Consider the following 15,627-nt stretch of genomic DNA (forward strand, 5'->3'; position numbering starts at 1 on the left):
ATGTCAAGAGTGTTCTTGTTAAGATTGATTAAACCATGTTTTAAACTGACTGATCTGCCTGTGCTTGTCTTTGTGTTGTTATTGCTGAATAACTCTAGTCTGCATTGATCGGCTGCTCTTTAAAGTCTTGTACTGCGGTCACATTAGGCAACATTTGACTTCAGCATCAAGTATGTGACCCTGGACCACAAAACCTAAGTAGCACAGGTACATTTGTAGCAAAAACCAACAATACATTGTATAGGTCAAAAGTTTTTATGCCAAAAGTCATTAGGATATTGAGCAAAAATTATGTTCCATGAAGATATTGTGTACAAAAAATTATTTATCATTAGTAATATGTCGTCTTTTTGACAAATTTAAAGGCGGGGTGCATGATCTTTGAAAAACAAGTACAAAAACACACTTGTAGCCAATCAGCAGTAAGGGGCGTGTCTACTAACCGACATAGTTGACACCTGGGTTGCGTATGTGTGGGGTGGGTCTATCAAAAAAGGTCCAGATTCTATTGAGGTAGGGGTGTGATTTCAAAAATCAACATTGGCTTTCAGAGATCATGCACCCCGCCTTTAAATGTGATTTTCTCAATTTTTGGAGTTTTGCACCTCCAGATATTCAAAAAGTTTCTTGGCCAAATATTCAAATTTCATAGAATTTACCCTTATGATGGTTTTGTGGTCCAGGGTCATGTATAGGAAACCGATTATAATGTCTCTAGAACTTGTATTTTAAAATAACAATAATACATTTAGTGTAAATCACAGTTTTCCATTCATATTCTAAGTTTGTATGCAGCCATTTTTTGATATTTAGATCTTGTGTTGGTCAAAAAACTTTTTGTTATGTGATTTGGAGGCCAAAGTTGAGAGTATGACTCAAACTGAAATGAGACGGCCTAGCCTGCAGAAAGAGTTGCGTCGCTTGCTTTTCAAGCCCTCCGCGCATTGTCAAAAATGAAGCCAATTTTTTTTATTTTATTTTAGAGAATATGATGCGTTGATGTAGATTAAACTACCCAACAATATATAAAATGAAACAACCTTAGAAATGTACAAAAGTAAAATGCATCATGCACACTATTGCAGCAATTATATTACTTCACATCATTAAAACATCATTTAAATTACCAGCGACAAGGACCCTAAATTTGCTAAATATACACTTTTAACTAGTTATTTAAAATACCCAGACGTCACAGACACGCATTGACTCTTGGGAAAGCTGAGGACATGAAGGATCCATCTATGGAAACGAAGGCTGCATTTTGGGGCTGTATGTGAAGGAGCCTTCAAATTGGGACAGCCTTCGTCGCGACCCAGTGGCGTCATTGGCCTTCAAATATGGCCTTTAAAGGATGCACCCAGTATTTAGTGTGACCTTCCTTGGCACTAGCACATCATAATACCGAGGCCATTTCCTCTTTTTATTAAAGAATAATCAGGGATGAATTGTTAAAATGTTTGAAACATCAACTCTAGTTATTGTGTTCTTGGAGCAGGTGTCAAAAATTTCACTATTGCAGCACTTCCTCCTCCTGTTTATGATTTACTTTGAAACAATTCAATACAGCATCAAACCACTTTGTAAGGACTTCGGCTGAATGCACAATGGGCTGGCCCAAAGAAAGAGAGAGAGAAAGAGAGAGAGAGAGAGAGAGAGAGCAATCTGAGTGACTCACTCAACTGTATGTGAGTCATCCTGAACACATGCTGAGTTTGGCATCTCTTAAAGATGCTGTAAGCTATTTTTTGGGATATAATGCATGCAACTACCATCAGAGAGATATTACTATAACCTGTGTCTTGAAAATTCTCACCTGTTTCTGTCACAGCTCTGGGCACATATCAGGGTCAGGGGATTTCTCTGGAAACTGTGATTTTGGAGGGCAGTGTTATGGCTAATGGGAAAACAGATGAAATAATCCCAGTGAAAAGATCATACTATTTTACAAAGAAATTCAAACAATCACAAACGTGGTGACAATCATCACTGCAAAGGTAACACTGCTCCTGCATAGCTCATTGCATTTGAAGTGTGGTTTTAAATAAATGTTTACTGTATATGAACAAACGTTTTATACTGTAACAAACACAAAATTTTCGCCAAACAAATAGGTCTGATATAACGGTATCTGTATTAAGTGCTATCTATAGATTATTCTTTGTAATTCAAATGAATCCAGTACCCTTCACAGCCCCCATCACCTTACCTCAGTACATTATGCTGGTAATAATGTTTGTAAAATACCAATAGCTCTAGATTTTCCTGTAAAAGTGATGCTGTTTGGCATCTTGCCATCCACCCCTGACAAGCCTCCCCCTGCTGCTGAGCTTCTGCAGAAGACTGGGTATATCAAAATGTGGCTTTTCTCAGCATGCACGGACACATTCTCATACACAGCCCACTGTACACCGCATCAACCCACAACACAGGCCAGTATCAGCACTACAGGAACACCGCAATGAATAACCGCTCTAATTAAACCTTCATATCAACCTGCCTCTGTGTAATTACAGTCACGGCACTTCTTCTGCATTCATTTCTAATCGTTGAGTGTTTTGCTCCACAAGGTTGACTATGAAAGAAGAGCGCATTTAGAAACATGAGACAATTTACTCTCCACACCTGTTGATACATTGTTACATTCCTGATAACAAATGATAAGCATCTACATAGCTGGCGGTGGCGACTATAATAACAGAGCAAATATGAAGCAGGCTGGCAAGATACTATTTATTTGGTTCTGGTGAAAATGCTTTATTCCCAGTGGCGGCCGGTGACTACTTTTTGTGGACACACGATGCAAAGCTCATCACGACATGTATTTAGCCATTATTTGGGTGTCAAAATATGTGTTGGGCGCGGCATGTAAACATGTTTGAATCACGCGTCAAAATACGTGTCTACTGCAGGCGCTTCGAAAGGGTTTGCCAGATACTCGCTTAATCACATATAATCAGAGTTTAGTGTTAAGTTAAAGGCGGAGTCCATGATGTTTGAAAGCCAATGTTGATATTTGAAATCACCTAAACAAACACGCCCCTACCCCAATAGAATCTGGACCTTCTGTTGATAGACCCGCCCCACACATACGCAACCCGGCATTTGATTTGATTTGATTGGCTATAAGTGTGTTTTGGTAGTCGGCCCGTCTCCTTCTCCAAACCGTTTTTCAAACATCGTGGACTCCGCCTTTAAGTCTTGTGAGTATTTTGTGAACATGAGTATCATAAACCCTTTCCACGTGTGTGCTGCATGGAAGGAATTTTGACATGAAGCACCGAACACACATTTTGACATGACGAGCAACACACATGACACTCTTATTTTGAATTTGGGCCCCTCGGAAGATAAGTCATCGGCCGCCACTGTACCTACCGTAGAGCAGTTTTTCTGAATCTGGGAATCAAGGCCCAGTAGGGGCGTAAATAAACATTAAAAAAGCTTAAACAACAAAAAAAAATAAAAAAAGTTATGTCTTAGTGTTTGGTTATTTTATAACAAATTATTTATAATAATAAATAAGCTCTAGAATATTTTGGGGTGCACCGATAAATGGCGATTAATACTAATAATTAAACACTAATAATACGTGGCCGATAACTATTCTGAATTGCACAGCCGATATTATTCACAGCTATTTCATGTACCTCGGCTTTTGATCAGTAAGTCCTTTTTCGATCTGAATTCACTGTTAGTTTGAGTCGTTTATAACATGCATTTGAAAAAGCAACACTCATCAAACATAATCATTATATATATATATTCTTTATTATCATGAAAATACCTGAAAAGGTTTGAAGAACAGCAATATAAATATATCCTTAAGCCATTTCCTGCGTGTCATATATGGTGCGTATGTATGGTTCTTCGTCGGCAGCGCATATTGAGTTTCTGCAAAAGAGCGCCCCCTGGCTTTTGGATGTAGCGGCATTTCACCTTAATTCATTAAGAAGCATAGCAACCATCATCGGCCGATATGTCGGTGCACCCCTTGAATATTTTATTGGGTGGAATTTGGTTACAGACATTTCTCAAAATATCTTTCTTCATGTTCATCAGAACAAAGAAATGTATACAGGTTTGTAGCAACATGAGAGTGAGTAAATGATGACAGAATTTTCATTTTTGGGTGAACTATCCCTTTAAGATTTACTAAATCTTAGTGAACCTCCTTATCATAAGGCCTAGAACAACATTTGTGCTTGTACTTTCATTTTTTCCCAGGAAGTAAGCTTAGTCATCCAAGGTTGGCCACACCCTAAAATTGTTATGTTTTTTAGATTAACATTAATAAGATCCTTCATAAATATAGCAAAACACTGTACAAAATAGAACTGAAATACAAAAACACACATGAAACAAGATGGTAGTATAACAGTAGCATTTAGTTAAGTAAATAGGCTACTGTAGTATATTATAGTAATTACTACACTTTCTAAAAATATACTTCGTATTCTGTAATCTATAGTGAATTGAAAAACTGTAGTAAATGCTGTAGTATACTTGAATTTTTACTAGGTTATGTTCACTATAGGTTCCCTACAGTTTACTATACTACAGTATTTTTCACGTGGAAGAGAAGATATGATATTACTATTAAGGAATGTAAGCTTATTTGTCTGTAAAAAAACATGATGCGGTGTCAATGTAGCACCGGATATACACTGCTAGCGACACGACGCGATAAAACAAGCGCGCGATTTCGTTTAAAGTTTGTCGCGTCGCGTGCAAAAGGGGTGTCACTTCCATCTCTCGTCGTCGACCGAGAAAATCTCGCGTGGCTGGCTGCGTTCTCTCTCCACCTCCACTTACCAGCAGCACCTCTCTCTTCCTTCTTCCCCCACCTCTTCACTTCTCTCTCCCTTTCCTGTGAGTGCGCGAGAGATCTCCCGAAACCCGAGCGAGGCGCTCCCGGAGACATCAGAGAGGCGATCTCCTCCTAAAGCGCGAAATGGCTACAATCGTGACCTGCACCAGATTTACAGACGAGTATCAGCTGTACGAAGAGCTCGGGAAGTAAGCGATCTTTGCACCGCTGCATTTGTGTTTCGCACTGCATTGTGTATCATCGTGTTGTCTGTGTGTAGTTCAGTGTTGACAGCAGCATACACACGAATACAAACATTAGGGCTTTGCGTGCCAAAAAAGCCAGCGCAACGCAAAATTTCAGAAATCGATGTTTCTATTCTTCATTCTAGTTTCTTTGTTTATCTTCATTACGACGGGTTGCCTAACATCGTGCTCGTGCGCTAGAGCTTGCGTGTCGTCATGACGCAAGAATCGCAAGATGCGATACTTTATCGACACTAGAACGAGCATTTTGTCAGAGAGGCAAGTCCTCGAGGCGTTTAGGGTTGGGGGTTCGTATCCGTATGTGTTTAATAGACACCCAAAGTTTTCATTCAGCAATATTTGTCATTTATCACTCATATGATAGTATGACAGTACGGCTTTGCTGCAGATGTAAATGTAGCTGTTTTCAAGCCTCATATGGCGTTACATTTGTTACCTGCTGTTTTTGTTCAGCCGTCAAAAGCATCAACACGAAATGAAGGAAGTGAACACGGTGCGGTAGTAGTCGCCTCACGCCGTGTTGTTTGTGAAATGGGCAGTTTGAAGTGACGTTGACTGACAAGCCGTTCCTACTGTTGGCAGCGTGACACTATTGAAGCTTCTCCTGTTTTTTGTGTTTTGGAAAACCACACAAATGGTACTACTACATGAAATGTGTCACTCAGTTAACAGCTCTACTGACTTCTGCCCCTATTCACTGGACAATAAGGAAACGCGTAGGCCTCTCTGTGTCAATGAATTCTCAACTATTTTATGAGTTGGCTAATTTTTATGACTTCATCATAGCATACGACATAATTCATAATCCCTTTGGATAAAGCATCTGCAGAATGCGTAAATGTAATGCAAATAATCATATGCTTGCCTTTTATACAAATTACATTGTACAGATTCATGCAAAATATAAAATAGCTACATTTTTCTGTGAGTTCATGTTGGAAGGGCCTACCTGTTTGTCCAAACAGATTAACCATATTGGTGCCATTAGTGGAGCATAAATAATTAGGGTTCGTAAGTGTGCATTCATTGCAGTTGTTTTATCTTGGGTAAGGGTGTTTCTCAAGTGCAAAAACATTGGGGTTAAATCATTGTAATGGACAAGTGGCTTAATAGCTTTTATAAAACGTATTGAAAATACAACAATGTTTATTACATACAAATATTATTATTAGTAAAATACTTTGTTATGCCAGCTATAGGCTGTAAGCAATTTGTAGCATCATACCAACTTGGCACATTACATGTAGGGGCATTTTCCTGGACAGGGATTTTCCTAGTCCCAGACTAAAATGTGAGTTTGAGCTGCCTCAATTTAAAAACAACTCGTACCGACATATCTTTATATATATCACTGCCACTATTTTTTTTAAACCCTGTCTGGGGAAACTGCCTCATAATGTGCAGCCAAAGATTTATCTGTATTTTAAGTGAGGCATTTTTATTAAAGGATTAGTGCATTTTCTTAAAAATCCAGATAATTTACTCACCATGTCATCCAGGATGTTGGTGTCTTTCTTTGTTCAGTTGAGAAGAGATTATGTTTTTTTAAGAAAACATTTTAGGATTTTCTCATTTTAATGGACTTTAATGGACCCCAACACTTAACAGTTTTAATGCAGTTTAAAATTGCAGTTTCAAAGGACTCTAAACGATTTCAAACGAGGCATAAGGGTCTTTTCTAGCGAAACGATTGTCATTTTTGGCAAGAAAAATTAAAAATATGCACTTTTAAACCACATCTTCTCGTCTTCCTCCAGCTGTGTGACGCGCCAGCGCGACCTCACATAATTGCGTAATGCTGTGGAAAGGTCACGTGTTACATATATGAAACACACATTTGCAGACCATTTTAAACAATAAACTGGCACAAAGACATTAATTAGTATCATTCAACATACAACAACGTTGAAACGGTCCTCTTTCTCCACACTTGTAAACACTGGGGCGTAGTTTTGCATACTTTATCCATGACCTCTTGACGTGATGACGTATTATGTAAGGTCGCGCTGGCGCGTCACAGGACCGGATATAGACAAGAAGTTGTGGTTTAAAAGTGGATATTTTTTATTTTTCTTGCCAAAAATGACAATCGTTTTGCTAGAAAAGACCCTTATGCCTCGCTGGAGTCCTTTGAAACTGCAATTTTAAACTGCATTAAAACTGTTAAGTGTTGGGGTCCATTAAAAGGAGAAAAATCCTGGAATGTTTTCCTAAAAAAACATAATTTCTTCTCGACTCATGTTTTTATTTTTAAGAAAATGGACTTATCCTTTGATAACACGGTTTCAGACAATTCTGTCTCTACTCTACCTGGACAGTCATTGGTCTCAATATCATTAATAATTTATAAAAGTGTTGGAGTGAAATTCAAAGCTATTACTTAGCTTTTATTGAGTAGCACTTTTAATGCGTAATTTCGTAGGTACAATGTTGTTGCCATATTCTTTGTCCCTGTTTTCCATCCCATCAGCTTCATATAGAAATAATTAATTTACTTAATTATTTTCACTACTATTTTTCATGTGCGTTTGTTTTTAACAGGGGTGCCTTCTCTGTTGTTCGGCGATGTGTAAAGAAATCAACAGGCCAGGAATATGCTGCAAAGATCATCAACACAAAAAAGCTGTCAGCAAGAGGTAAGGTGCCCCATATAATTGTCCCATTACTTATGCCAATACATTTCATTTCTTGTATCACTTTGTTTTGTGTACTCTTTGTGTTAAGACTTATTAAAGCAATAAACCCCAAGAAGCAGTGGGTTACCAGTGCATTTTATAACAGCTAAGGGGCGTTGTTAGGCACGACGCGAAGCGGAGTGCCTAAACCCCCTTAGCTGTTATAAAATGCACTGGTAACCCAACGCTTTGAGGGGTTTATTGCGTTTATAAAACGGTTACTTCATATGCATAACGTTAGCGGGGTTTTATAAAATAAAACACAAATAAGTTGTAATTATATTAGTATAAATATTACTCTTCCGCCAAACAAAGTAGTTCCTCAGAATCAAGTGTGACTGAAACAGAGCGCAGTTCCCAACCAACAGAGATGCAGCAAAGACACAATGAAAATATGATTTAAGACTGGTGTTTATTTTTATAAATCAACATTCATCTAATTTATACATTAACATTTATATCGTGCAACTGTTGAAGTGATGATCAAATATGCTTGGAAGCATGCTTAACTTTTCCCCCGTCAGCGTTTTTTAAGTTGCCACCCAGTTTTAGTTGAATGTCTTACAGAAAAATTATCTTCTTAAAATAAACATAATAAAAATAAAATATCAAATGAAAGAACAGTCCATCAGCTTTACAACAACATCAAAAAACGTTTCATCCTACCTTCATTTGTTGTCTTATCAGTTATCACCTCTCAAATTTGCAGCTAAATGCGGAGATAATTCCATTTTTGTGAAGAACTTTGTAAGAGATCAGATTCAGAGCCTGATCATAACACACGTCACGCTAAATCCACCACAACGCTGTTGTGTCGAGTGAATGCCTCAGTGTTTAAGTTGGGTAAGATTGCCATCTTGTGGATAATAGCGGAAATATCAATAAGACAAAAAAACTTCAGAGAATGTTTTCTCTTTATTGACGAAATGTTTTATTTATTGACATTTATCTGGATATCGCCATAATTGTGCAAATGTAGAAAAATTAAAAAAATGATTAAAGACTGTGGTGTTTATTTTCATAAATCAGTACACAGCAACAGTGGCGCAATGATACTTGTGATGCGGTCTGAACCGTGGGTTTACCGGGGTATTTTATCAAGGCCTAGAACGCGTTTCAACCAATCAGAATGAAGAAGCAGAACGAGCCGTTTTATAAGTCAGCATTTTGAAAGTAACTAGGGCTAGTTCAAAAAACCATCAGCTTTTTCAGTTGATGGGTTCTGTTTACATTCCCCAGCCTTCTAAATCCAGCAGGCAGCTTGAAAATGTGTTGGTGTTTGTGGAGGAGGTGTTTTAATGCACTTTCTCTTATTCCAACCGTAGATATTTGTAAAAAGCCTTTAAAACGTTACCAAAAGTTTTGGTAATGAGACTGAACCCACTTTTAGGTGTATCATATTGAGTATATTAGTCATTTTGTTTAACATCAATCAGACTAAACAATAATGGTGTTTCTCTTTGAGCATGTAGGACCGTGTAAAACATTTTCCAGCTTATAATGTGAACCTGTTGATGCTACTTCTATTTCATTTATTCTTTCTTCGCCTGGGTCACATTGACTGTCAGTATCATCAGTGCTAATTATGCTGTTGGTGAAGGATATATGATACGCAGCCACTGTTTCTGCTGCATCACAAACAAAAGCAGCTGATCTTTTTTCTGGGAATGAACACGCTGTATATCTGACCTCTAACTCTGTCTTTGGTTGAAATAAGTAAAATGAAATATTTTATCAAATGGCTCTTGGATCATTGGAACTAGTACAGAAGTGCATGGATGAAAGAGTGATGATTGATCATAATTATAATGAAGTTATTAATTTACATGGCGTGACTTTGCAACATTTTTGACTTTGTAATGGTGCCAATTGGGCGTATTTTGTGGTCTGGTTTGTTAATGGGGTTGTAAACCTGCGTAACCACTGTACATTGTAACTAGTTTTCCAGTATGGCAAGAATTAGAGAGTTTATGGAAGGGATGTATAGTTATTATTATCAGTGGGTGATACATCCTCAAAATTATATCATAATATTTCAAGAATATGTGCGGTAATTATTTTTATGACGGTATAGCAAAAATTATGGGAAAGGAAGAGCATTTTCCATCCAGTGAGCTGTCATTGATGACAGACTACCTAATTCGAATCTATTGTATGACACAGTCACACAGCATGAGTCAAATTTAGTGTATGTTTGTTCGCATAAACATAAAATAAATAACATTACTCATGGGACATTTGAGGTCGTTAGATAAATGTTCATCTAGTTCAGATAAAACACAGGTAAATAAATCAGATTTTCATATAAACACAGGACAAGTCATCTGTCTGCTTGTGTTGTGAGAAATTGGGCGTACTTTAGGACCCAGGAGTAAGCTGCACGATGTGCATGACCTGCGCGCGCTCGCAGCATTCGCAGAAGAAACAAACTCATCACATCACACCAGTTAATGGAAAATGAACAGAAAAGATGGATCTGTTTAAATTAAGTAAGCATGCATCAGTACAGCTAGATTTTCCTAAATGTTAACATTTTTTGGATTTAAATTCAGCCAGTGAAGCACTGTCAACACAAACACATGGGAGCAGACGTAAATGAATGTGTTTGTCTTGCGTTATTGCTGTTTGGTTGATGCTGGACAAAGGTTTTCGAGCCGTGGCACTGGCACGGTTAAACTAAATTTGAAAAAAAATACTAACTGTTGGACATTTTTATCATGATTAACCATCAAAACCATCTCTAGTACAAACGTAGCCTGCTAGTAGTATGTCCTCCTCGCGTACCTTCACAGCCTAGTTGTACTCGGTGTTGCTGACAACACCGCTCTTGCTCTCAGGTGTGTTTGCTGTGCGCATTAGGGAACGTAAATGCACCATACGTCATTGCGTTGCTATATCATTAATATCACAAAATTAATTTTTTTATAATGTAAAAAAATTATACCAGTGTTATCATGGCACACTTCTAGTGGACGATAAACTATTAGAAATTTGTCAACTGAGATTTTGGACTATATAAAATGAATCCTACCGTGTTATAAGATTTTTGTCATATCACCCACCGTCCTAAGTTATAATATATTATACAATGGGGCTGTTGAATGCTTTATTCTGATTTTGGTTGAGAAATGTTCCAATGGTATGCATTATTTTTCCATAAACGCACACCTGACCTGTCACATGTCTTACAAGAACCATCACACAAGTACCACTACAAGAGCAATGGCTGTGGTAACTCTGGTATAAGCTAAAAAATTTACTCCGGCCCTTTGAATTATTTCAAAATAATGCACACCCACGGTAGCCTGGGTTTCCCCATGCTGCCTTGCGCGCAAATTTATTCACGCTGCAAGTCTAGCATGGAAACTATGGACCATTTTGTCGCCTGAAATAGGGAAACAATCACAGAACGGGGAGGGGGCAGCAAGACAATGACGACGTCTATGCGACACACCGAAGCAGTTTTGTTTATCCAACACGCCAGTAGACGCGAAGTTACTTTTCGATGCAGCCTTAGATAATGTTCTTAGTAGTTTTGAACGCAAGTTTATTTAAAAAAAAGAGTAACTTTTGGCGTTAAACAATTTGTAAATCCAAGAAGGATGTTTGGATATGGCAAGACATAGAGTTTTACAGGACCAACCTGCTATGCATCGTCGTCGACAAAGTCCATTTAACTTATAAATGCTAAGTGTTATTTATTAATATTATATTGTCATTATGCCTGTACTGTGGTTTCACAGTGCCACTAAGTTGTGTTGCTTTTTAATATCAATATACTTTCAGCTGTGTCCACATGTACCGAAAAAAGTTGTTGACGCTTGAATTTATGTCTCTCTACATGCGTCATCGGGTATAATTAAAACGATTGGCTATGAGATACGTACAGATGCATTTGATTGACATTTGTAGCGGCCAATAAACGGCTCTGGGCATTCGTAAACCACGCCTCAAATACGAGAAATGAGCATTGTTAGAGACTGGTCTGGTGTTAGCCAGGCTACACCCACGGTGTAACGGCACTCTACTTGCGTCGTGCCGCATTACCAGTGTATTGTTTTCGAATAATTCATTGGGGCCCGTCGTCAATTATTCCTTACATAACTGTAAGGCTGGTCACATAGAAATGTAATAGCAAGCCCTGTCAAACCGAGTGATGTGAGACATCATTTAAGTCCATATTTTAAAGGATGCAGTCTGATACCCTGCTGCTCTTTAATATCTACACAGGTTTGAGCAAATCTGTATGCTGAGTATGTGCTGTACAGTAATAATAGAGATGCTTCTCTTAGCATACAGGACTAATTACACACCACATACAGAGTTTACAGCAGCAGGTTTTTTCTCATTTAACGTTCACTTTTTTCTAGTCAGTACAGCCATATTTGACTTAGAAATGCATCTGGTGTCTGAATTTCCTTAAAGTTTTAGCCGCCCCTGTGATTTTCTATAATGTCTAGAATACTAAGTTCTCGTTGGCATTTTAGGTGCGACCATGAGCTGCAGAACTAATTGATCTGTCGTGTCCGTAGACTTTCAAACTGAATTACAGCAGACCCTGTTCTCTTTTGGTGTGTATCTGTACGCTGTGGTCCCCATGGATGGTCGGTAAAAAACAGATTTATTTAAAAGATCCTTGAACAAAAAACAACAGGTAATTAGATCAGCGGTGCTTGGCGGCTCTCATAGGCTTCTTTTCAAGTAACCTGGCAACTGTTTTTCTTCAAACTCTTCATCATACTGGCTGGCTGGCACTGAATTAAAAAGCAACATGTGCTATTCATCTGTTTGGGCCCACACGAGTGCCAAGGGCCCCTCCCACTAAATCTCTCCATTCCTTTGGCCTTAATCAAAGCTCCGTGAGATTTCTTGACATGCCAACCTGTTAACAGTCACATAAAAGCTATTATCATCTCGGCTATTATTTCAAATGAGAGTTTAAAGTCTGCATGCAGTTACTCATTCAAATTCTGTTATTATTGTTGTGTATAGTTTAAATTCAGTTGCTTTTTATACTTTGAAAATAAAGCTTTAATTCCTGATTTGCTTATTCATCAGGTCAATAAGATGAGATGTAAAGGGAAATATCATGTAAATGCAGTGCCTGAGCATTAAGTTCACACCAAAAATGGACGAATAACCTGAACATATCTCTTATCTAACATATCTCTGGCTGAAAGGTTTAGTGAAACATATTCCATACATGTCTATGGGCACGTGTAGAAATGAATCTGACGGTAATGTGCCTGTTCTGGTGGTCTGTAGTACCGTCCTGGGAAGCCTGTGGGCCAGTGGCTGAAATGCAGGCATTGCGAGCATGCAGTGTTAGGCTTGTGTGCATGTTGGTGATGTCAGAAGGCGCATGAAGACTGCTGAATAATTGAGGTGCACAGCCTGCTGTGTATCTAAATGAAAAAAGAGGCTAGGACCTTCACTCTACATCACCACTTTGTCTCTGTCTTTCTCTCTCTCTCTTTCTCTCTCCCTCTTTCGCTCTCTCTCTCTCTCTTTCTGACCTCTATCAGATCAGCTGCAGCATCTCCACCCTGCTGTATTATCAGGGCTCTGGAATGCTTCCTCGCTGCTCACCGAATGCTGACAGGCAGAGACCCGATAAACGTAACAGCACTGCTGTGGTGAATCTTTAATGGAACGAACTGTGAATTTTTAATGAACCCGAGCCAAATGTTGTGTGTGTTTGTGTGCACAAGCAGGGAAAATGGAGAGGTTGATGTTCCGAGTGTGTATTGGAACAAATTTAAAGGAAACATGGAATCGTTATGTGTGTTTATTGTGTTTGTTTGTGTGTGCCGATAAAGTGAGGTGTTGCACTTGCAAGATAAACCTGTTGACAATGTTTTTAAAGCTAAGCAGCGTAACACATATTCTTGTTAATTAGGTTGTTTCTAACTAAAGCACACTCCCCAAATTGTCTATACCCATATTTGTATATCCTGTCTATGAACCTACAATGGGGTTTTAAAGTCTGCTATGTTAAACAGGGCATTTATTTCATTTTAAAAGGCACCCATTTCATTGCTAAAAAACAATGTTATTTTGTGTATTTGGTATAATATAATGTGTTTGCATTTTCCACATACCCCTCATTTTTGTAGCTCCAGATTTTAAGCGCACTGATTTTGTACAAAACTCCTCGATTTGAAAAGGTCTGGGTCCCTGATTGGCCAGCTAATCTGTATGTTGTGATTGGGCTGATTTCTTCTGACGTCAGCCGGAAATGTGACGCTCCTTACCATGTTTGAAAGATTCAGTTGTTATCAATTCAATTCAATTCAATTTTATTTATATAGCGCTTTTCACAAGTGTTAATTGTTGCAAAGCAGCTTTACATGAGAAGATGTAGAGGAGAACACAGAAAATCAATAGATAATATAAGAAGTAGACATAGCGACTAAGGTTAAACCGTACAAGCGAGCATATTAATAATGTAACGTATACAGTAAAGTGCTAAGTTAAGCCAAAGTTGGCTGACTCTCCCTGGGACGAAAAACCCCCTAGGAAAAAAACCAATGGGAAAAACTCCTAGAAGGACAACTTACAGGCTGAGTCTGAAGCGGGAGGAATTATGATAACGTCGATCTTCTCTACATCATCGATCCCAGGAAGTAAACTGTTGCCTACAATCCGTGCATTTGTTGTAGTCCAAGAAAAGAAATTTAGTTGGAGACGGTAACTTGCGTCATTGTTTACTTTAACAATATGCAAAAGGTACAAACCCTAAAGCAACACTATGTAGTTTTTTTACCTCTAAATAATGTCTCTAAAATTATTTCAGTGATTGAACAACTTTTAACTGGACAATTTGTAAACCTGAGCAGCCTCCTAGCCGCTACAAGCACACTCTGAAAGTGGCGGTGGAGGGTAGAGCACACAGCCCCGCCCCTCCCCCTGCCTGCAGAAGAGTGTCTGATACCAGGCACTGTTGCGCTTTTCAACCACATGGGGGAGCTGTAAGTCATTTTTACATGGAAACTACATAGTGTTGCTTTAACATGTATGTACTAATACACACTCAAAGGAAATGTAAAATCGTGAATCAGACTATATGTGCCCTTTAAAACCTGAAAAATGTAAGATGTAGCGGTTATGAGTAAATCTTTATTTAAAGATATTAAAGGTATTTGAGACATTGCATTCGTAGGTCACTTGTCAAATGGTATGACATGATGCTGTGAACATCTCTCCACACAGTAGCAGTATGTATTTATCACCTTTGTCTTGTACTTCTCAATTCTCTCATTGTGTAACATTCTGGGGGTGAATTAACTAGAGCTGTGCAAGTTTAGCCTGCGGAAAGGCATGTAATTAGTTTATTTAAAAGGAGTGTTTGTGTACCTTTTTTAGTGATAATTGCAGTAGTAATTGTAGCTAATGGGTGTTGTGTGTTTTGTGTATATTTGAGACGGATGCCTAAAGGGATTGTCACTCTGGGCCCCTGTCAGGTGCTTGACAGATCAACCACAAGACGACAAACAACATATTTTGTCACAAGATGACAAACAACATGTTATTTAAGGGTAAACCGATTGATCGGCTGACATTAGCAAGTGCACCCTTTTTCAAGGCCCATTCAAGGACACTCCAATTTTTTGAAAATATGCTAATTTTCCCTAGAGTTAAACATTTGATTTTTACCATTTTGGAATCCATTCAGCTGATCTCCGGGTCTGGCGGTACCACTTTTAGCATAGCTAAGCGTAATCCATTGAATATGATTGGACCATTAGCATCGCGCTAAAAAATAACCAAAGAGTTTCGATATTTTTCCTATTTAAAAATTTCATCTTCTGTTGTTACATTGTGTAATAAGACCGACGGAAAATTAAAAGTTGCGATTTTCTAGGCAGATATGTCT

The 15,627-nt window shown here is 38.3% G+C and overlaps 1 protein-coding gene across 46 annotated transcripts in view; it reads left to right on the top strand.

The window, feature by feature from the left end:
* Positions 1 to 4,762: 4,762 nt before the first annotated feature.
* Positions 4,763 to 15,627, top strand: part of camk2g2 (calcium/calmodulin-dependent protein kinase (CaM kinase) II gamma 2) — a 74,332-nt gene continuing 63,467 nt past the window's right edge. For 16 of the 46 annotated variants that reach the window (XM_073873164.1, XM_073873165.1, XM_073873171.1 and 13 more), the window contains exons 1-2: positions 4,764 to 5,019; positions 7,618 to 7,712. In XM_073873164.1, coding sequence (XP_073729265.1) covers positions 4,955 to 5,019; positions 7,618 to 7,712 — 160 coding nt within the window. In that variant the 5' untranslated portion in view covers positions 4,764 to 4,954. Of the gene's footprint in view, positions 5,020 to 7,617; positions 7,713 to 15,627 lie in introns of all 46 variants that reach the window. The other 30 variants (XM_073873179.1, XM_073873183.1, XM_073873186.1 and 27 more) reach the window with 5 other exon arrangements.

This window comes from Misgurnus anguillicaudatus, chromosome 11 (genome assembly GCF_027580225.2).
Source record: "Misgurnus anguillicaudatus chromosome 11, ASM2758022v2, whole genome shotgun sequence".
NCBI lineage: Eukaryota > Metazoa > Chordata > Actinopteri > Cypriniformes > Cobitidae > Misgurnus > Misgurnus anguillicaudatus.